General features: G+C 40.7%; 1 protein-coding gene across 1 annotated transcript in view; it reads right to left on the bottom strand.

Annotated features, from left to right (window-relative positions):
* Positions 1 to 769: 769 nt before the first annotated feature.
* gckr (glucokinase (hexokinase 4) regulator) overlaps positions 770 to 23,634 on the bottom strand; it is a 46,099-nt gene continuing 23,234 nt past the window's right edge. The window contains 10 exon segments of the mRNA XM_052024933.1: positions 770 to 940; positions 2,624 to 2,758; positions 4,844 to 4,993; positions 5,084 to 5,167; positions 13,208 to 13,305; positions 13,408 to 13,504; positions 15,220 to 15,296; positions 18,835 to 18,932; positions 20,556 to 20,654; positions 22,695 to 22,813. Coding sequence (XP_051880893.1) covers positions 770 to 940; positions 2,624 to 2,758; positions 4,844 to 4,993; positions 5,084 to 5,167; positions 13,208 to 13,305; positions 13,408 to 13,504; positions 15,220 to 15,296; positions 18,835 to 18,932; positions 20,556 to 20,654; positions 22,695 to 22,813 — 1,128 coding nt within the window.

The following is a 23,634-nucleotide window of genomic DNA, read 5'->3' as shown; positions in this document are numbered from 1 at the left end:
ACTTATGATTGAGGGATTGCAGTGAAGGTTCACTGAACTGATTTCTGGGATGGTGTGTTTGTCATATAAGCAGAGATTAAGCAGACTGAGTCTATAGCTAGAAGATCGCATGGAAACATGCAAATTTCTTACAGAGCTTGGCAGGGTGGATGCGGGGCTGATGTTTGCCCAGGCTGGGCTGTCTGGAAGCAGAGATAACAGTCTCAGATTAAGGGCTTGCCTATTCGACTCATGAGAATAATCTTCATCTTCCAGACGATGGTGAATCTTTGGAATTCTCTGCCCAAGAGGGATCTGGAGGCTCAGTTGGTGGTATATTCAACACAGAGATGTATAGATTTTTTTGGGTATTAAGGGAACGGAAGGATACGGTGATGGTGCAGGAATGTTATGTTCAGCTAAAAGACTGGCTGTGATATTATTGAATGGTGAAGTAGGCAAGCCCCACGCCCAGCCTAGCTAGACCCCAACTCCTATTCCATAAGAATCCCAGAGTGTTCTGTGACCATTAAGGACACCCAGTCCACCCACTCTTTCTAAAGTTTCAAAAATAGAGACCTACTTAAAGCATTTTCTAAATGATAATTTTTCTATCTGATTCTTTTTCACATGGATAAGTCGGAGGTGCCCTCTTGGACAGAGTCAGTGGTGGAGCTCAATGATGGGTAAGATCCTGTTTTTGCAGGTGGAATCTTTGCCCTGCTAATTTTCTTGAATATTTTCCTGCCATTTTGTTGTCATAATACACAAAAAGCTGCTGAAGAGGAGCTCATTCATTCATTTCCTTTCCAGCTGAATCAGAGTGTTCTGCCCTCCACTTGTGTCCTGGAGTGCTGGACGTACTAATGGCCTCTCGAACAAAGGGAATGGATGCTAGTCGAGTTTTTGCTTTGGATGTGGAGCAGCATTCCATTAATGCCACCATTGCTGCAGGAACAATCTGAAATTACCACAAAACATCACTGACAAGTATAATGGTGACATACCAGCTCTTGTTGATATAAACATTTTCACAGTAAAATTTATGGGAATTATAGAAGAAAATGCTTCAAGGGTGATTTACTGTTCATTTATTTCCCATATTTCTGGATTTAATTAAATTGCTACATGAAGTTTTATGAAAAATTGTAAAACTATTAAGGGTTAACATTATCATAATTGTTATACATGATTTATGCAGCCGAAGAATGAAAAAAAAATTCATTGTCATCCACCCAGACCTGCATCATGCATTCCAAGGTTCAAGTTCCATATAAATGAGCTTCCAGCTAAAGTTTCTTGCATACCTGATTGCCTCAATACTAAAATCGAGTTTAATTTCTGACTCTAGCCAATCTTATAGCCTTCTCAGTTAGACTGTCAATTTAATACCCGCAGCAGTTAAATTTTGGCTGTTTTTCAGCTCTGGCTCATTTTCAGAGAAAAAAAATGAGCTAAGACTATGAAAACTTGTCTGGCATTGGTTCCTTATTGCTCTGTGAACTAAAAGTGACTTCCATTATATTTGCCTAGACTAGATCTATATCTTAAGCCTTAGGGGTGCACACTTACCTACTGTTATGATCCTTTTTTAAAGTTGCCTTTAGCTATTTTGTCTGTTGTTAGTCAGGCATAGCAGATAATGCTGCAACCCCCAACAATGACCCAATAGAAGACACAGGTTAAAATATAGTCTTAATTAGGCCAACTGTCCTTGGAGGGAAAATGCAATTCCTGACCTGCGTTTTTGTATTAAATTCTAAAGCTAGTTGCTTTTGAGAAATTGGTCATGAACCTTCTCAAACCACTGCACACGATGTGATGAAGGTCCTCCTTCAATGTTGCTTAGAAGGGAGTTCCAAGGTTTTGACCCAGTACTGAAGAAGGAATAGTGATATATAACTGGGTCAGGATGGTATGATTTAAACTTTGAGGTCATGGTTTAGGACTGCTGGTGAATAAGCCTCGGTAAATTACTGCAGTGCAACCTGTATACTCTAGTTTTGTAGCCATGGTCCATTGGTGATGGGTATTCATATTGGATTGTGATCCATGACAGCGAGTGCAAATGACTTCTAACAAAGCTCGTCCTTGTTTAAGCTGTGATTCACAGGTGGTGACAGCGAGACAAGGAATGAATAATAGCATTAAATTGATAGGAGCAATTGATCAACTCCTTCCTCCAGAGTGCCATTACTAATGTTGGCATCTGATTTATTTGGTATCTATATTTATCTTTAAACATTGTATTAGTTTTTTTTTAAATGGGTTAATTCTCTGCAGTATGCCAACTTTACTGACATGCCTGCAACAGGGAAACAGTAAGGTTTCAGAATCCAGCAAAGCAAGAGCATTTAGTTCATAGCCTAACCCAGATCTTCATTTTCAGGGATTAGTGTCTTAGAAAGGGAACATTCTTGGAGTAAAAACAGAAAATGCTGGAAACACTCAGCAGGCCAGGCAGCATCTATAGAAAGAGAAACGTGTTCTGACAAAGGATTTTTGACCTGGAACATTACATCCATTTCTCCTTCCACAACTTCCAGCATTTTCTGTTTTTATTTCAGATTTCCAGTAACTGCAGTTTTCTGATTTTCAACCTTCTGGGGAGCTCATTTCCCCCATTTTAGTTAATTATCCTGACCTTGCTCATGGTTGCCACTTGCTGAATATGTTCTGAAATTTCCAAACTTTTATTTTTTTCACTTAATTCATCTGTTTCATAGATAGATTTTAACAAAGCCTCAAAACATTGGGATTGGGTGTGGCCTGTAAATATCTAAAAAGAGAAAACAGCATTAAAAATATGTGCTCACACAGACACACCCACACAAAGTACAGCTATATGCTAATTGTGCATGTATATGTTAACTAATGCTGATTAGGATTGTCATCATTCCTTGAACTTCAGAATTTTAGTTTAACTTTCTAAATTCATGAAAACGATAAATCTCAGCATTGTGGAAAGACATTTTCTCTTTTTTGTCTATTGTTCATCCGTTATTACCAGACCTGGTTGAGCTGGGGAGAAGTTAAATGCTTTGACATTGACAGGGTAGGGAAGTGGGGGTTGGTGGAGCTTCGGTTACAATACTTCTTTCGTGCTATGGTATCCAACTCCCCAGCAGACATATTTATTTTGACAGCATGTTTGGTTTGGCTCCCAACAGGATGACATAACTGCAAATTGGGAGCCTGCAGCTCTTAATGGGGAGAGAAAAGGGTCCAACCTGAAGGAATGGTGGGGTGGGGGTGTTGATGTGAATTATGTCCATGATGGAGGGGAAAGTGGGATTCTAATTGAAGGGGTCCAAACCCAATGAGTCAGATAGCTTTGGGAACCTGTGGTAAATATTTCTGTCCCACAAAGAAAGTGTTGCAAGGATGTGTACCTTTTCCTTGTGAATCTCTGAGCTGTCTCCAGTTGGGAGTCAAACCAAGGTGTGGGAAACCTGACTGACCAGAATCCCAAAGTTAAAACCTGTAAGGGAAATTAAGTGAGGAGCTCCCATCCTCATTACCATTTTCAAATGACCAAAGACTACCTGGTGTTTACTTGTATCTCATATTTCCAGCATTTCTCTCTTGTAATTTCAAATCTCATTCGTCTCATTGAATCTTCTCCCCATAACAACCCCCTCCAACATACCCAAGGTTATGCACCAGCCTTAACCAACCTTTTTCAGTGGGCACCACTGCCACATGTGTCCTTTGGTCCCTCCTGGGCTCCAGACCTTCTCTTTTGTTCTCTCCACAACCATCACCTTTTACTTGCAACCTAAAACTAATGATATTTTTAACTTTTTCCAGTTCTAAAATGATAACTGTTTTTCTCCCCACAGATGATGCCAAATCTTCTGAGTATCTCCAGCATTTTCTGTTATTATTTCAGGTTTCGTGTACCTGCAGTATTTTGCTTTTGAAACACTTGCTGAGACTTGGTTGCCAGCTCCCTTCCTTACCTCGAATAAACCTGGAGGATTGTTATGGTTTTGTTTGCGAATTTTAGAATCTTTCTATCTCACCTATTCATAATGCTACCATTTCTAGAGGTTTGGAAACATCCCAAAGTTCCACTACACTGCAACAAGTATGTTATTTAATCCAAAGTTCAGAATATTTTTCATTTTGCTGACCAGTAGTTCAAGTTTCTCAAAGGAGGTTATCCATTTGTGCCAAGATATAACAATTTTTTCCATTGTTACCAAAGCCCAAGGATTAGCTGATCACTTTAGTGCAGTGCTATAATTGCGATCAATTCACTAACACTTCAGAAAGTACTTAATGGCTTTCAGAGCTGTACCAAAGACTCAGCTACTGGATGTATGTGGCTGCCACTGATGATTTTTGATTATTCTTTCCATTTAAGAAATGCCAAATCTATGGCTTCTTTTGTCTTTCCATTTTGGAACCATTTCTGGAATTTTATTAGAATATCCACAACTGCAATAGTTCTTGTGAAGTAAATCTATACAATAATAAGTTACTGTGGACTGTGCAACTATAAACACTAGCTCCTCTGTCTAAAGTTGACTACTTCCATCATACAAGCAGCAATACGTAAATGCTATTTGGGGAGTAAGAGTTTATTATAGTCTTCCAGTTTTATATTATATTTATCTATCGTTTGTACTCCTGTCATAAATCAGAAAATTTAAACGAGAAAGCTCAGACTACCGCCAAAATGTAGCAAAATAAAAATGCTCCGATAGATACGAGACCATATTGTTTTATTATCCACAGTATTTTTGGATAGGGAGTTTAATGAGAATTTATTTTTATTGCAATAAACCAATGACTATTTATATTTATGAACTATCTGTAATAACTTAAAGAAATCAGTTTTATTGATTTTTCAGCTTACCTGGAGGATGTGCAAAGCTCGTCCAAACAATTTGGAGTTACTGACTTTGAGATCAATCATGTAATTATGGTAGATTTTCCCTTTTAAGATATGTGCACCGGTGCTAATTGCATTTAGCATCCATTTTGTGCTCAGTTCACGGTGAAACATCTGTGACGAATAGCAGCATTTTTAATGTTTATTACATATTAGGAATATTCACAATGGTTTAGATGGTTGGGTAGTGACAAAACGTATTACCTGGACATAGCACTCTTTGTACTTAGACAACGTCATGGGCCAAACGGCACTGATTATGATGGAAAATAATTTTCTGAGCTGTTGCTAACAATGAACAAAAAAGGGGAGAAGAAATATAAGTATGAATCAAGAAATGGCCAATCAGCTGTTCCTCAAGTGGATGATCTACAATGGACGTGATTCCATCTGACTCTTGAGGCAAAATTCTGCACAGTTGCTCCCGATTCTCTAAGGTGAGTAAAGTTGCAACTATCTCAAGCATTTATCAGTTGTAACTTGTCTTACTTTTTATTTCTTTCTCCTCAGTCCCAGCTACAGAAGGAGCAGTTTGCCACTGGAATTATGACTCATTAATTTTATACTTAATGTTACCACCTCAATTAAAGAAAATAAATAATTTAGGTTTATCTCACTCCTACCCAGATAGATATCTGTCTCATTTTTTATACAGGAAAAAAACTCTTTATGGTTGAGTTTGCACCGAATCACTGAATGGTTACAGCATAGAAAGAGGCCATTTGTCTCATTGAGTCCATGCAGGTTCAATGTAAAAGTAATCCAGTTGGAGTCACTTCTCTGCCCTCACTTAATAGCTTAATAGCTTGTTAGGTACTTATCAACTTCTTTTTGACAATTGAATCTGCCTCCACTACAATCCCTGGCCATGCATTTCAGACCCTGATCAATTGTTCTGTGAAAAAGCTTTTCTTTGTGTCACTTTTGGTTCTTTTGCAAATCACTTTCTATGTCCCTTAGTTCTTGACCACTTCAATATGAACAGTTTCTCTCCATCTACTCTCCATATACCCTTCATGATTTTATGTATCAGACCTCTTGCACCGTCCTCTCTTCCAAGAAGAACAATAGCAGTTTCTTCAGTCTATCCACATAATGAAAGTCCTTCATCCCCGGAATCATTTTAGTAAATCTCTACTGCTCCCATTCCAAAGCCTTCCTATTTTTCCTGAACGGGGGAGTGCAGAACTGGATACAATACTCCAGTTGTAGTCCAACCAGTTTATTATAAATGTTCATCATGACGTCCTTAGTCTTGTACTTTATGCCTTTGTTCATGAATCCCAGGATCCCACATGTTTTTTTAATCATTTTCTCAACTTGCCCTGCCACTTTCAATGAACCTGAATGAGAATCTGGTTTATTATCACTGACATATGTCATGAAATTTGTTGTTTTGCGGCAGCAGTGCAGTCCAAGACATAAAATCACTATAAATTGCAAAATAAATAGTGCAAAAAAAAGGAATAACTGAGTAGCATTCATTGACCATTCAAAAATCTGATGGTGGAGGGGAAGAAGCTGTTCCTAAGTCATTCAGTGTGGGTCTTAGGCTCCTGTACCTCCTCCCCAGTGGTAGTAACAAGAAAAGTACATGTCCCGGATGGTAAGGGTCCTTAGTGATGAATGCTGCCTTCTTGAGGCACCGCCTCTTGAAGATGTCCTTGATGGTGGGGAGGGTTGTGCCCATGATGGAGCTCACTGAATCTACAACCCTCTGCAGCCTCTTTTGATCCTGTGCATTGGAGCCTCCATACCAGGCTGTGATGCAACCAGTCAGAATGCTCTCCACTGTGATTCTATAGAAATTTGCAAGAGTCTTTGGTGACATATCAAATCTCCTCAAACTCTATAACAAAGTAGAGCTGCTGGTGTGCCTTCTTCGTGATTGCATCAATGTGTTGGGCCCAGGCTAGGTCCTCTGAGATGTTGATGCCCTTGAACTTGAAGCTTCTCACCCTTTCCACTGCTGACTCCTCAATGAGGACTGGTGTGTGTCCTCCTGACTTTCCCTTCCTGAAGTCCACAATCAATTCCTTGGTCTTACTAATGTTGAGTGCGAGGTTGTTGTTGCAACACCACTCAACCAGCCGATCTGTCTCACTCCTGTACATCTCCTCATCGCCATCTGAGATTCTACCAACAACAGTGGTGTCATCGGCAAATTTATAGATGGCGTTTGAGCTGTGCCTAGCCACACTGTCATGAGTGTAGAAAGAGTAGAGCAGTGGGCTCAGCACTTATCCTTGAGGTGCACCTGTGTTGATTATCAGCGAGGAGGAGATGTTACTACTGATCTGCACCGATTGTGGTCTCCCAATAAGGAAGTCGAGTATCCAGTTGCAGAGGGAGGTACAGAGGCCCAGGTTTTGAAGTTTGTTGATTAGTACTGAGGGGATGATGGTGTTGAACACTGAGCCTGTAATCAATAAACAGCAGCCTGATGCATGTTTTGTTGTTGTCTAGGTGCTCCAAATCCAAGTGGAGAGCAAGTAAGATTGCGTCCGCTGTAGACCTGTTATGGCGGTAGGCAAATTGCAGCGGGTCAAGGTCTTTACTCAGGCAGGAGATAATTCTAGCCATGACCAACCTCTCAAAGCACTTCATCACAGTAAATGTGAGTGCTACCGGGTGATAGTCATTGAGGCAGCTCACCCTGCTCTTCTTGGGCACCAGTATGATTGATGCCCTTTTGAAGCCGGTGGGAACCTCCAACTGCAGCAGTGAGGGGCTGCAGATGGTTGTAAACTCAGCCAGCTGCATCACGGGCATGACCCTCCCCACCATCAGCGGTGCCTCAAGAAGGTGGCATCCATCATTAAGTACCTTCACCATCCAGGACATGTCCTCTTCTCGTTACTACCATCAAGGAGGAGGTACAGGAGCCTGAAGACTCACACTCAAAGATTCAGGAACAGCTTCTTCCCCTCCACCATCAGATTTCTGAATGGTCCATGAACCCATGAACACTACCTCATTATTCCTTTTGTTTGCACTAATTATATATTTTTGTAATTTATAGGTTTGTAGGTTTTTGCACTGTACTGCTACTGCAAAACAACAAATTCCACGTCATATATCAGTGATAATAAATCTGATTCTGAATTCTGAAGATGTCCTTGAATGGTCCAGCCAGTTGGTCAGCACAGGTTTTCAGTACCCTGCCAGGTACACTGTCAGGGCCTGATGCCTTGTACCCTTTTGAAAGATGTTCTGACATTGGCCTCTGAGACAGAGATCACAGGCTTGCCAGATGCTGTGGGGATTTGCAGAAGTGTAGTGTTATTCTCCCTTTCAAAGCCTGCATAAAAGGCGTTGAGCTCATCGGGGAGTGATGCATCATTGCCATTTATGCTGTTAGGTTTCAGTTTATAGGAAGTAGTGGCATGCAAACCCTGGCACAGCCGTCGTGCACCCAACTGTGTCTCTAACTTCCCACAGAATTGCTTTTTCGCTCTCACGATGGCCTTTTATAGGTTGTACCTGGACCTCTTGTAGGGTTCTGGGTCGCCGGTCTTGAACGCCACAGATCTAGCCCTCAGCAGACTGTGAATCTCCTGGTTCATCCAGGGCTTCTGGTTTGGGAAGACTTGGTATGTTCTCGAAGGCACACACTCATCCATGGTGATGGCCGTGGCCATTTAGATCTGAAGATGAATCCCTGAATATGGTCCAGTCCACCGATTCAAACCAGTCCTGTAAACGCTCCTCCGCCTCCCTTGACCGTACCTTCACGGTCCTCACCACTGGTGCTGTGATCCTCAGTCTCTGCCTATACGTCAGGAGTAGAAGTACAGCCAGGTGATCGGACTTGCCAAAGTGCGGGCGCGAGATGGCACAGTAAGTGTTCTTGATAGTGGTCTAGCAGTGATGGAGTGTGTTGGCTCCTCTGGTTCTGCAGGTGACATGTTGGTGGTAGGTTGTCAGAGACTTCTTCAAGCTGGCCTAGTTGAAGTCCCCCGAGATGATCAGGAAAGCATCAGGGTGCGCTGTCTCATGACTGTTGATCACGGTGCTCAGCTCCTCCAGTGCCAGCTTGACGTTTGCCAGGGGTGGAACGTACACCACTACCAGGATGACGGCAGAGAACTTCCTCGGCAGATAGAACAAATGACACTTGACCACCAGATGTTCCTGGTTGGGGGAGCAGGACTGATACAGAACTGCTACGTCTGTGCACCACGATGAGTTAATCATGAAGCAAACGCAGCCACCTCTGCCTTTACCTAACGCCGCCGTCAGGTCCATAGAGTGGATGGTGAAGCCCTCAGGCTGGAGCACTGTGTCCGGAGCGCTGGGGGTGAGCTATGTCTCCGTGAAGCAGAGTACACAACAGTCCCTGATGTCCCTCTGGTATTGCAGTCTTGCTCTGAGGTCTTCAGTTTTATTTTCCAGAGACTGTACATTATCCAGGAGGATGGTGGGGTAGGAAGCCTGAGGGACCTGCGCTTCAGTTTTACCTGCAGCCTTCCCCGGCAACCATGTTTTCTGAGATGATGGAGACGTTCCCTGAGCTTCTAGCTGCTGCACTTACTCTTATCCACGTATGGTCCCCGATCTCACTATACTTGTTACCCTTCAACAACTATGCCACTTGTTTACATTGCCTCTCTTATTCTTCCTGCATTTCTCAGTCACAAATCTGCCCATTCCACCACCATAGTTATATTTCCTTGAAATCTGTTACTATCCTCTTCATGGTTCACAACATTAAGTCATCAACTCTGCCTTGTGAAATGGGTGGATGTCATTCCCAAGGTAGTGGCTTGGGAGCACTGGGAGTCAGTGTTGAAAGAAATGCCAGAGGAAGGAAGTTAGAAAGTTGTGGGCGTGCTATGTTGGCGCCGGAAGTGTGGCGACACTTACAGGCTGCCCCTAGAGCACTCTACACAAAAGGTGCATTTCACTGTGTGTTTCAATATACTTGTGACTAATAAAAGTATCTTATCTTATTTTCGATCTATTACTGGAGGTTGGGGGTATTAATGGTGGGAGGTGGAGGTTTGCAGTCAACGTTGGAAGGTAGAGGTGGGGGCTGATGGTAGGGTCGGGGGTCACAGATGGTGGGAAGTAGAGGTTGGGGGGATCGATGTTGGGGGTCACAGATGGTGCACGGTGGGTGAAGGGGCTGAGAACCAGAGGACACGGAATTACCGGCAGAAGAACTAAAGTTGATATTTTTTGCACAGTAATGAGTTTCGTCCTGGACTGCATTGACTAGAATTGCTGCAGAGAAGGAGAAAACTGATAGCTCTTGCAGAAAGTCCGCTCAGGGTGAACCAGCCAAATGGCCTGCTCCTGTGCTGAAACAGTTCTGAGGTTCTGTTATACTCAGATGTTTGCTCCAATTTAATAAATGAGGGAAAAAGATAACAGGCAACAATCCAACTCCTTCAATTTAAGGTAATTTATGATGGTTAATACTTTTAAAAGTAAAAACACCAGGAAAAACTAGAGAAACAAAGGACTGCAGATGCTGGAATCTAGATGAAAAAATAACAAGATGCTGGAGGGACTCAGCAGGTCAGGCAGCATCTGTGGAGAAAAGTAGATGGTCAACGTTTCAGGAGCGTCCTGACTCGAAATGTTGACTGCCTGGTTCCTCCAGCATCTTGTGGTTTTAAACCCAGGAAATATGTTATTTACAATGACAGCAAATAATAAAGTTAGAACAAAGTAATGTTTTAAGTAATTGATCTGTCCTGGAAGGATTACAGAGGAATGCACAAGCTCAACTGTCAGGTGGTTTCAATTCCACTAGAGTTGTGGCTACTACCTCCTATTATCACTGGACATAGCAACCGTTGTGCTTTACTTGTCCTCTGCAAGTACCTTGCACTTCCCAGATAACCTTATATCTCATGAAGTTGTTTTTGAAGTGTAATCACAGCGTAATGTAAGGAATGTGGCAGTCAGTTTGTGCATAGCACGCTCCCACAAACAGCAGTGTTTTTTAGTGATGATAGTTGGGACGTAAGTATTAAGTTGGGAATTGGGGATAACTCAAAAATCAAAACAGAAAATGCTGGAAATCCTCATCAGGTCAGAGGGCATTTGTAGAGAGAGAATACAATTATTGGCCTGAAACCTTAATTCTGTTTCTTTCTCCACACATGCATCCTAATCTACTGAGTATTTCCAGCATTTCCTGTTTTTATTTCAGATTTTCAGCATCCCCTGTTCTTTTTCCATACACCACTATTGTATCTTTTATATCCACCTCCGTGAGCAGACAGGGTGTCTACTTCATGTGTAAGACAGACCCTACCAACAATGCAGCTTTCCTAAAACCCCATGTATAGCCTGGATTTTTGAGCTCAACTCACTGGAGTGGGACTTGAACTCACTTTCTGACTCACAAGTGAGAACGTGGCCATCTGAGCCACAGCTGACAAGAAGAGGCGATGGTTACAGGAAGTCCTAGAGAAGGGAACTGCCATCCACAGCCCTAACTTTGCAAGGGACAGGCAGAAACCCAGCAGTAGGGTTAAGATTCAGCATGTTCTGACCTGAATCTAGTTTGCATTCTTTTCATTCACTGGTATTGCCACAAAGCTATAGTTGATTCTCCACAGTGTAACCCTAAATATTTAAATCATAATCTGAAACCAAAACCAAAACTTCACTTTAATGCCTTCACTTGAGAATGCAATTATGCAGCATGATCTGACAAACAGGAGAATCTGGTTGTTAAGCATGCACTTCCTTCATCTTTTTCTGTTGTCACAACTGTAATATCGGAAACTCCCAAGGCAATTTAGAGAGAATGAAAAATATGAAATAGGCCGACAGTTTGTTTTGACAGTGATCAGTTGGGCTAAATGCCAACTGGATTACAAAGGTAGGTTTTGAGAAAGTTTACAAAACAAGTCAAAGAGTCAGAGAAGCAGATGGCTTTGGGGAAGGTATTTCAGGCAGTGAAGTCAAGTGCTCTGCCTCTGTGGTATGAAAAAGCCAGAGCAAAGGGATACAGGAATGCCCAGAGTTGGATAGCTAAAGGGTGCTGGAAAAGATGTAAGGTTGGACAGCTGCTTTGACAATAGGAATGTGCCTTTTTTGAAAACTTAATTTCATTTGTACCCAACTTGTGACTGATTGTAAACAACAAAGTTCATTGCTCAGGTAGATAAAACATTGACCGGATGAGGTTTTGTTTCATTCTTGATTAATATGTGAGCTCAGAAATTTCACCTGGTATGATAATTCCTTTTAATGGGTGTAGTAATCACAGGCTCTCACAAGTTGCCTATTTGTAATACCAGTGGCTACAATTCCCAACAGAGACACTTCCACATTAACATCAGAGTCCCAGCAGTTACAAGGAAGGAGAAGAAAACAAAAATTTGTGAAAAGTAAAGCATAATATGGCTCTCTAAAATGTTGGGAAGCACCTGTTCTGGACATAAGCACACTGTTACCTAAATTACAAACTTAGCACCAGAGCAAGTTTCATAAGGAGATTATGAAACTTTTTGTCTGAAAAAAATTAAATATTTATAATAAAATCCCAAGGACTTAAAATTAGCTAAAGCAGCACAGATAAACAAAATGGCTAAGTGATCAGAAATAGGGTGTAATTGTGAAAGGTTGTTACTTGGACTGGAGGAAAGTTACAACTGTCAATGCAACCTGCCAAGTTATCTGTGTTTATCCAATTGCAGTCTTGATTTCCCGTGAACTTACTTGCTCCAATTCAATTGGCAGCTCTGAATTCAATTGCCAAGGTCCTAACCCTGGAGTTGTCCCCAGAACCTCTCCATCCCTCTTTTCTCCTTTAAAATTCTCCTGAAAACTTTGACAAGCATTTGGTAATTTATCTTAACGCCTCATTGTATGGCTCAGCGTTGAATTTCATTTGATCAGAGTCTTCGACCTGAAATGTTACTTTTAATTCTCTTTCCACAGATGTTGTCTGATCTGCTGAGCCTCTTAAGCATTTTCTATTTTTACTTCAGGTTTCCAGCATCTGCAGTATTAGATTTTCATTCCTTTTCAATGCTCTTGTGAAACATCTTGAGACATTTTGCTATTGAAAGGCTCTATACAGATGGAAATTGCTGATTTGTAGGACCAAGTGGGTGAGGTGTACTTTTTACAGCTGTGAAATCATCACACATTATTTAAGGCTTATCTTCATTTACTTCAGTTAAGACCACAATATCATTGTAAGAAAATAGATTATATATTTTTGTTAGATTTTCACTTGGGTCTGAACAATAGTTCCATGACCACATCATTTTGTGCGCATGGAGAGATACTGCTTAGATGTTTGTCACATAGACATGTTTGTTACAAGCTACTGAGAATTTGTAACAAGTGGCTACTTACAGGCATGTATTGTTCTTCTGTTCCATGTGAGATTGCAAACAAATTGGAAGTTGACACTTTCACCTTGCATGCAATTTTCTCAATCTCTGCAACATGGTCTTCAAAAGAACAAAGAAATGCCAGAAACTCAGTGTTCGAGTCAAAGTGCAGCAAAATAAAGAAATATGACTGGTTTTATTGTGAAGATTTTCATTACATACCATCCAAGGTAAAGACAAAGACAACAGTGTCATTCCTGAGGATTAAGGGCAGTATTCTCTTCAGAAAATGTTCATGAGAGATGGCAAATTCTGGCCCCTGGATTTGATTTGAAAATTATATAACAGTTATTTTGTAAACCAAAGCCAATTCATGTAGAACAAACATTTTTCATGTACAATCTATGTCTGACATCTTTGGCTGTGTAGAGAGGGGCCATAAGGAAGCTGTGGGGAGAAACTGGAACATGCACTGTCGTTGCAATGTGCCGATTTGATTCATTGCAGGCTACACGTTTAATTTATGCTCCAATTCATCAATATTTCAGCATCTAAATCAAATGGTTAATGCCTTACACCACATCCAGTGGGTGGAATTGCATGAGAACTTACACCAGTTGAAGCCAGCTATCAATGAGTGAACCCATGTCTACAGGGGTCCTAATGGTGAGCTGCTCATTTCCTGCACTTCTGGTGCAAGTCATTGCAAGGCCCCAGAAATCTGCTGAAGCTATTTTGCAGTATGGAAGAGAGTGGCAACCTCAATTTCCATTTGCAGTAATGGATGCTTTGGAAATTGCAATGGAAAGAGGGAAAGTGGTTGTTTATAACCCATCCAGATCAATGCAGGAACAGTAGTGGATAAGGAATTTGAGGTCAACGTTAGTACTAAAGGATGAAGGAATGGATGCAATGTCAGAAAAGGTCTCACTGACCAACAACATGGCATCTCTCAGCAACTGCACCTTTAGACTCACACAGTGCTCTATGCAATTCACCAAACTTTTATATTTATCACACTGTAAAACAACAATAATGTTAGCAATGTTGTAAACACTTTTCTAACAGACTAACTATTCATTATTCTTCAGTTTTCAAATACAGGTGAATCAAAATCTAACACTGAGATTCCTCAGTCAATTCAGTGTGGTGGATTTTAACTTTCCTGCTGCCTCCCCAGTCCTTGCTGTGAGAGAGATGATGCAACAGTTAGAGACTTGGACCTCTTGTCAATGGAAGCGTGAGCAGTCTGGCTCAAACATGTTCCAAGGTGGTCTGGCAGGTTTGCACGTGAAATATCAGAGAGAACCAGAGGCACACGGCACCTCTTTTACTCATTGACTGCATACAGATGTTGCTGGTAATGCCAAAATTTCTCACCCCTCACTAATTCACCTTCTCAAAGGCAATGAGAAGCTGTCTTGAACCTCTACCGTCCTTCTCTTGATGTTAGGACCTATCAACAATGAAGGGATAGTAACATGCTTCCAAGTCAGAAAGGAGGGGAACATTCAAGAGGTACCTGCTACCCTTATTATTTTTAGCTGGTTCAGGATTGACAAGGCCCTCTGAGAAGGAGGGCTTCACAAATGCAGGATAAGAAGAGAAGGCTGGTTGTTTCTATAGGGTCTTGAGCAATGTTTCCACATACTGTCGTCCCACAAAAATATTTTAAACTTATTTTTCTTGGTCATTAATCAGCTGAAGCCTTGATAAACCAGGTTGGAGAATGCACAGCAGATATTCTTTCCGATTGTGCCATAAAACAGCTGTTGGGGATCTTATTACAGCTCAGGATCACAACCTGAATATTGAAGGAGCCTGGGCCGACTGCCTGAAGTGGGCAGTCACACTGTCACCCAGGAGTAGGTCCCTTTAAAAATGCTCATGGCCGGAGCAGCAGGAGTAGGGCAGCGGGCCTCTTGACAGTAATCAGTGATGTCGCTTCCAGCTTGTTAGCACTGCAGGGACCAAGTTAAAATTGATCCCAGACTCTTCAACTGGACTATGATGTAGACATCCTTAATTACCTACCCGTGCTGACAGATCTCCTTCTTTATTTGCCATTTCGTTGAAGCCATTGTATATAAATCCACACACATGACTGGCATCTGTATTAACAATAGCAAATGACAGCAATATTTATAAAATGGAGAATGTTTTCATCATTTAACTATCAATGTTTTTACTCCAATTCCTAAAACATAGCGTCATACACCAGAGATGGAGGTGACTGAGAGGCCATGAATTTCGATCTCAAGGGCCTTTGTAAGGATCCATGATTCTTGGGCACAAATGTGCAGGAAATGAAATCAGTCTCCAAAAGTGAAGCAGAAATAGATCAATTGGAGAATCCATGAACCATGTCATTTTGTTTTAAGAAAATGTTAACTATATCATGGAATTGTATAATATTTATTTGAGAACAAGGCAAGAGTAGTTTTATGTTATGCAATAATATGTCCTTTATATCAGAATGCATTGATGGAGATTTCCTACCAGATGGCATTAATTCTGGTAATGGATTGTCCCGTGCCACTACATTCAAGATCAGGGATAAGGGGGGGTCTCCATTTCTCTTTTCTTTTTTTAGTAAAAGTAAGACCTATTCCTCTTGTAATGGTATGAAGCCTTTACATTTTCCAGAACCTCAATCAGCCTCAGAGTAGGGCATCTCCTGATTCATCCACACTACAAAATGGTGAATTGAGAATATCATCTATTATCTGGGTGACATTTTGCTTCATTGAACCTTTTCTGAACCTTTGTCCTTTGTGTTTATTTATTGAGAGGATGAGGATGTTGCTGGAAAGGCCAGCAATTATTGCTCTTTTCTAATTGCTTTAGAACAGAATGACCCTTCAGAGAGCAGTTAAGAGTCAACCATATTAGTGTGGGTCTAGAGTTTTTTTTAGTATTCATTTGAGAGATGTGGGCTTTGCAAGCTGAGCAAGCATTTAATTGCCTATCCCTAGTTGCCCTTGAAAAGGTGATGGTGAGCTGCCTCCTTGAACTGCGGCTGTCCTTGAGTTGTGGGTACACGCACGATGCCATTATGGAGAGATTTTCAGGATTTTGACCCAGTGACGGTGAAGGAACAGCGATATATTTCCAAGTCAGGGTGCTGTACGGCTTGGAGGGCAACTTCCAGGTGGTGGTGCTCCAATGCTTTTGCTGCTCTTGTTCTTCTAACTGGTAGAAATTGTGGGTTTGGAAGGTGCTTTCTAAGGAGTCTTGTTGAGTTGTTGCAGTGCATCCTATAGATGGTACAGACTGCTGCTACTGTACATCAGTGGTGGAGTGAGTGAATGGTTGTGGATGGAATACCAGTCAAGTGGGCTGCTGTGTCCTGTATGGTGTTGAATTTCTTTAATATTGTTGAAGCTGCACTCATTCAGACAAGTCACACTCCTGACTTGAGCCTCGTAGATGGTGGATCAGGCTTTGGGGAGTTAGGAGGTGAGTTATTCCCGCAGGTAACATCCAGGATATTGATAGTGGAGGATTCAGTGAGGTAATGCCATTGAATGTCAGGGGGTGAAAATTGGATTTTCTCTCAGTCACTGATAAGGGTGATAGATCTCCTTTCCTCAAGAGTGAACCAGATAAAGTTTTCCAATAGTCTAATGGTTATGTGATAAACATTACAAATGCTTGCTTTTCATTCCAGCATTATTTTAAGTAATTGATCTTAAGCTCTCCATTTGCTGCAACAGGATGTGAATTCATGTCTCTGGATCATGGATAAAGGCCACTGGATAAGCCTAATAATAACCATAATGCTACTGCATCCCCTTTCCCAGTGGGACTGAAAAGAGTCATCGGTCTTGTACAAATGCATTAGTGATCTTCCTTCATTTATTCTGACAGGATCCTCCTGCTGAGCAGTGCAGGCATCCTGAATTGTTTGAGATTGATTCATGGGTGATCTTGCATCCATTAAGGATGAAAGGGGTGGTCTCAATCATTGTAGATTAAGTGAATGAAATGTTGGTAAATGTGATGGAGCTTCCAAATATGGGTGGCATCAATTGCACCCTGTATTATTTCAGATTCTTAGCATTTACAGTTTTTTGCTGTTCACTGCTTTGAAAGGTTCAATAAGCAAAACCGTAGAATTGTTGCTTTCACAACCGATGAAAACCTTTGCTCCTGATGGAAAGAAGCTGTAGCCCAGGATCTAACAAGTGTCACTCTTGGTTACTGTATCCACAACATGTTACCTTGAAGCCAGGTACAGAGAGGTCCACACTGAACTGTTGACCATTTGTGTAAATACTAGAATGTCAACTATTGCCTTTGTGCAAAGCCCTGGCTTCCACCTTCTACTTCTGCATGACGTCATCAGCATTCTCCTCAAAGCACAAAGACAACCCAAGAAGAAAATTCAGTATTTCCCTCAAAGACACTCCTGTGACTTGCCTACAAATTTCAGAAAATTCCTTTCAATACAGAAATTTTAAATTTTATAACTTGGAAGTCATTTTCATTTCACTCAAAATTTTAAAACAGGATTTGCTGCCTTTCTTAACCTTTGACCTTCTTGATAGCCAAAGACATTGTTCTGGAACCATGACATCCATCTTCACTGTTAATTCTGACCAGTAGATAGATTGGTACGAATTCATCATTGATGGATCAAAATTCTGGAAGTTCTTGTCTGACAGCTGTGGGAGTACTTTCATCGAAAGTGGTTTCAGTGGTACAAGGAGGCTCACTAACGCCCTCTCCAGGGTGCATAGGGAGAACAATTAAATACTATCCTTGCCAGAGATACCTACATCCTGTGAATGAACAAAAGGGAAAAACTGAGGAAGATGCCTCTCATCTCATCCAGATATATTAGAATAGGCTTCCTATGTGTAATTCAGCCTTTGCCTATTTTAACCTTCACCTAGAAGAATCTATTCTTTGCAAGTATTTTTCCTTGTACAATTTATTGCTTGGAGATGCCAGTAAATAGATTTTAGATTTATAAATGAGATGTACAAAACATTTTCTGGAACCATGGAACAGAAAGAACCAAGTAAATGATAATGACACTATCTGGAGATATTGTAAACATTATACTTTCATTCATCCCACTTGAATCATTAGAATTTTTTCTCACATTCAACCACAATTGTGAGCAAATCACTGGTCATTTTGTAAATAATGAGTTTGGTTGTTTTGCACAAAACATGCCATCAGACATTGATACTCATTTTGATAAAAGATTCGTATTGCCACGGTAAGGTACCACAAAACAAAGAACTTCTTTGGATTGCAGACTTGCACTGTAAACATTTGACATGTAATGGCAGCATTGTAACTGAGTATCAAGTCAGGAACAGCCTACCGCACTACTTCCTCATATTGCCAAACTGCTGGTTTACTGTATTGTTGCTTAATGTACAAAGAGAATTTGTATTGGATTTAATGTAGCAACCTTCCAGAACAGCTCCTGCTATTACTTGCATCTGTTATGTCTTTCTTGGAGAGAGAAACTCTATAAAATCCACCTTCCATTATAACACCTTTTCTTCCATGCTTCCTTAAAGCAATCTCATATCAAAGGGTAATAATTTTCAGTGTATTGCCTTTTCTTCCAACACCACTATCTCTCTTCTAAATGATGTTCAGATAAAAACATAGCAGAGGTCAATTTACCTGCTCCAAATGTTGGTACACATTCACTTGTGTCAATGATTCCCATGATACCAAGTGACTTCCATCCAATATAATATATATGGCCATCCTGTTGTAAGCTAAAAATATGATCAAAGCTGTAACATGTTTCCAGCAAGTCAAAGAAAAGCAGTGTAATTAGCTCAGTTGGTTCTCAAACATATTTGTGAAGAGCACTCATAGAAAATTGACACACTCCTTAAGATTTTCCATTCAAAAGGTAGGACTGGCAACCCAAAAAAAAGTGGAATCAGTGCAAAAAATAAGGTTCAACTGAGCCAACAAATGCAGAAAAAAAGTCAGAAATCCAGCAAATAGACAAAGATTTGTTGACATATTCAGTTAAGTTTCAAAATTATACTCGAGATCTGTTCTTCAGGGAAAAATGTGGACACCAGTTAAATCTTGCATTTAACTCAGTACAAAATTTTCTGTAATGTTTACAATGGAACAATTGCTGTTGTCATGCAGTATGTAGCAATGGTTAATATTGCACATTGCAAGGTCTGATAGTCAGCAATCAAACGAATAGCCATAAAGCTTATTTTTGATGATAATAATTGATGGAGAATTATGTACCAGGACACCAGGAAGTTCTTCTTGAAGAGTGCTGTGTGATCTTTTGCAGTCAGAAGAAAAGCAATGGGGCCCATCACTGACTTTAAATTCGGGCGCTATCACAATCACAAGCCCACAAGACTCTGGCACTGGTTTCCTCTTTACTGACATGAGTGATTGATGGGCATTCATTCCTGGGACCTCTCGCATCCAACAAAAGTGAAATCACTGAGAAGCCACTGTGTATGATGTCACATCAATATCGGTTGAGAACCAGGCTGATTATGGAAACTTTGGAAGAGAAGTAAAAAAGGAAATAATGTGGGCAGAGTGAAAGGATAAGAAATTACTAGTGGCTAACATAAAAGTGGATCCAAGTGTTGCCTGACCTGCTGAGTCTTTCCAATATTCACTGTACCAATGACCCAATTTCTTGAAGATCATTTTTATTACTTGTAGGATATACAGAAGTCATCAACAGCCACAACTTTAGTGATAGCTGTTCAACAAAGTAGTGAATAATTTGATGAAAGTGTGTCATTTCTAGAGTGTGTTCACCATTACAAGGAGGTATTTCAGTCAGACAAAATTGTCAAATTTTTTCAAAAAAATATTGAAAAATGAGAAAAAAAAGGCACAGAAAGAGTTTGGATGTCCTTCTTAAAATTACACTTAGGTTAATATCAATGCATTTCTTTTCCATGAGGTTAACTTCAAAAATATATAACCTCAAACCAGACACTGGATGGCAGGAGATGCTCTTCTGTGAAAACTTTCCTTTCTTGTGTTGCAACATAGTTACTATTAACCAGAAAAGCAGTATTTTATTGCTGATTGAACATGCTCTACCAAATTTTCACATAGTCGGGACTGAATTGCACATATTCCTTGAAATACTGAATGCTTAATAGCAAAAATATTGCTTGGCTTAAACTGGAGGTTTAGTTCAGTCACAGGCTTAACATTTAATTATGGCTGCACTGGAATGTTTCATCCTTAGAAGCATGACAACTGCAGTTGGTCATAACATCTCTCCTCGGATTATTCCACAGCCTAATTGATTGGGGGAGATTATTGATGTTCTATAAGCATTAACATGTGGCAGGAAATTATTTATGGTCAAGTACCTTTTCTGGTGATCTCACCTTGCACCAGCCTGTTTCACCAAAGCAGCAATTTTTTCCCTGTGAGAATATGTGATTGTCAGAATTTCTTCATAACTTCTCAGCAAATCCACCAAGCACCTGAAAAATCACAAATGGCAATACTCATATTATAAGGATTTGATGGAATTATATTGGATTTTATTTATTCAATATAAAAAAATATTATCAGCTTCAAGTCAAAGTTAATACTAAGATGCCTGCACAGAGAGAAAACTGTGGAAATTGAAGTAATTAATTGCATTTGTTACAATTGTTACAACAAGGCCCATTGCAAGGTTGAGGAACAATGCCTTATCTTCTGTCTGGGCACGTTGCAGCCTTCCAGACTCAATATGAAATTCTCCAACTTTAGGTAACTCATTCTTTCTCTCTGTCTGCATCAGAAAGGGCTGTTTCTGTCAGACATCCATCTGTGATTGTGGTTCAATTTTTCTTTCTCCATTGATAGAGGCTGGCCTGCTGGGAATTAGCAACACCTAACACAGATAAAGAAGCATAATCTGTTTCTGCCACCTTAACTCATTTGGTATCAAATTAGATATATTCTCTTTGATCTACACATCCCTCACCCGCCTTCTCTGCAACTGAAAAATTAACTTTTTTCTCTCTCTTTCCCAGTTCTGACAGAGGATCTCAGACCTGAAACATTGTTTTTCTTTCCACAGCTGCTGCCTGACCTGCAGAGTGTTTCCAGTATTGTCTATTTTTATTTCAGATTTCCAGCCTTGATAATTTTCTGCAGCCTTTATAATTTTCATCCACAGTTATTGTGCAGTATACTCTCAGCCATCCAGTTGCTTGAGAATTGCTCAAAAAAAGTTACTGTACATCACATACTGGTGTTCTATGCATAGAGCTTTAAATAAGTTGACAAACTACATGTCGTCTCCTTACCCTTTTAAATTACAATCTTTTACATTCTGTATTTTAAGGCTAAACAGTACTAATGTAAAATACAGGAAAATTAAATCAAACGCATGACTGTACTCAACATCATGTGAAGTATCAAAACTTCAAAGAGGATGTTCCTGTTAATTAGCTTACAACTGCCCTCATGCATAAATGAAAATAAACCAAAAATGTCTAATTACATTTATTTTGCATAACACCTGAAATAAAATTCACTGTTTGAGCTTATTTCATATAATCAAGACAATCTTATGTAGGCTCTGCACAGACCTTCAGGTACAGCCTAGCCTGGGTTAAGCTACAACTTAAACTTAACTCACCTAATTCTAAATGTCAAATGGGCAGTGTAATTTATACTCTCTATCCTCGGCCCTCTACCCTCAGCCCTCTACCTTCAGCCCTCTACCCTCAGCCCTCCACCCTCTCCTCGACTCTACTCTCCTCTATAACTGAGAAAATTTCCCCACTTGTTCTTGTACCCTGTGGGAAAGGAGCAATGTGAGGACATGCTTAAAGCCGAAATGCCAGATTTCTGCCTGTCACTATTTTCCAAGGTCTGACTACTTTCCTGTTATTGACCCATGGCATCACAAGATTTACGGATTACTGGGAGGCTAATTCTCCCAAATTCCCAAACCTTCCAGTGTCATTTTGCTCAGTGCCACCCTTACAGTTCTCTATAATGGCTCTACTTCATTAGGAGTTTGAGGAAATTTGGTATGTCATCAAAAACTCTTGCAAATGTAAACAGATGTTCAGTGGAGAGCATTCTGACTGGTTGCATTACTGCCTGGTATGGAGGCTCCAATGAGCAGGATTGAAAGAGGTTGCAGAGAGCTGTAGACTCAGGCAGCTCCATCACGGGCACAACCCTGCCCACCATTGGGGACATTCTTTCAAGAGGTAGTGCCTCAAGAAGGCGGCATCCATCATTAAGGACCCTCACCACCTGGGACATGCCCTCTTGCATCTTTCTGCTTGCTGGCTGAACTTAGGAACTCTGCACATTTACGCATTGGAGAGAGATGCTTCATTGATAGATTTAGAGAATCATTGCAATATGTTATTCCATTTTCAGTCAACCTGCTGTGTGTTCTCTCTTCATTTTTAGATTTTGCAGCACTGTCTTGGATGACTTGAGATGGCTGAATGAGGGCTCCAATAGGAAGCAATTCATTGATTTATTGGAGAAAATAGGCTTGGGTTTACCCGTTTGTGATGTCAGTGTTGTTTTCCAGAGCCCTGTGTGTAGCCAGGAGCATGGTCTCCAGCAGGATTTTGGTGGCACTTCCACCTTTCATTCGGGATGATCCAGTGATCCCTTCAGGCTGAAAGAGTAAATTCACATAGGTTTATAATAATGACCAGTTCTTATGCAAATCGCAATCTACTTTGAATTTATTTACTTTTCCAGGATGTTATTTGTCTTTCTCTATTTGGAACACCGTTCTTTAGGCTTCCGTTACACAATCATATTCTAATCTCAGGGAACCCTTCCTCAGTGATGTTTCCAAATTGTTTTTGAGGGAAGAGTGTGATTTTTCATCAGCAAATGTTAAATAACCCCCTTTCTTCCTTGCCAAAAATCCAACAGATCATGGGGCAAAGATTCAGGCTGCAAAACGTTTCAGCATGCAGTTCTATGAAAGTGACTCTGGAGATAAGCCCACCTCTTCCCTCCAGAGTTCAGTTTGCCCAGCTGGTGTAAGGAAAGTTACTCGGCATAGAGTAGACAGGTACAGTCTAAAATCAGACACTTGCCTGCTACTGGGAAGCAGCCTGTCCAACCAGGACTTACCAAAATCCATTTAAGGGGGAATGATCAGATGTAAAAGGAAAACCTTTCTTTTCAGGGGACCCAAACTGTCCATATTCACAACTAACAACTGTTCCCCTCTCTATATGTGTGTTGAGGGGCCCCACAACTCACCGCCACAGTATTTTCCATTGGGATTACCTCTGTACCTTTTACAAAGGAAGATGCAACAGAGATTGGGGTATCAGCTGCTGATGTCCCCACTAGGATATGTTCATTCAAACTTTCCTTCAGCATAGGGAGCTGTCAATGAATTTTGGTGAATGCTTCACTTCATCCACTGCCAACTTCTAGCAAAGACATCACATAGTGCAGGCATGGTAGCGTAGTGGT

Source organism: Pristis pectinata, chromosome 10 (assembly GCF_009764475.1).
Source record: "Pristis pectinata isolate sPriPec2 chromosome 10, sPriPec2.1.pri, whole genome shotgun sequence".
Lineage (NCBI taxonomy): Eukaryota > Metazoa > Chordata > Chondrichthyes > Rhinopristiformes > Pristidae > Pristis > Pristis pectinata.
The sequence above is the reverse complement of the archived record's forward strand: the minus strand, read 5'-3'. Positions and strand labels throughout refer to the sequence as shown.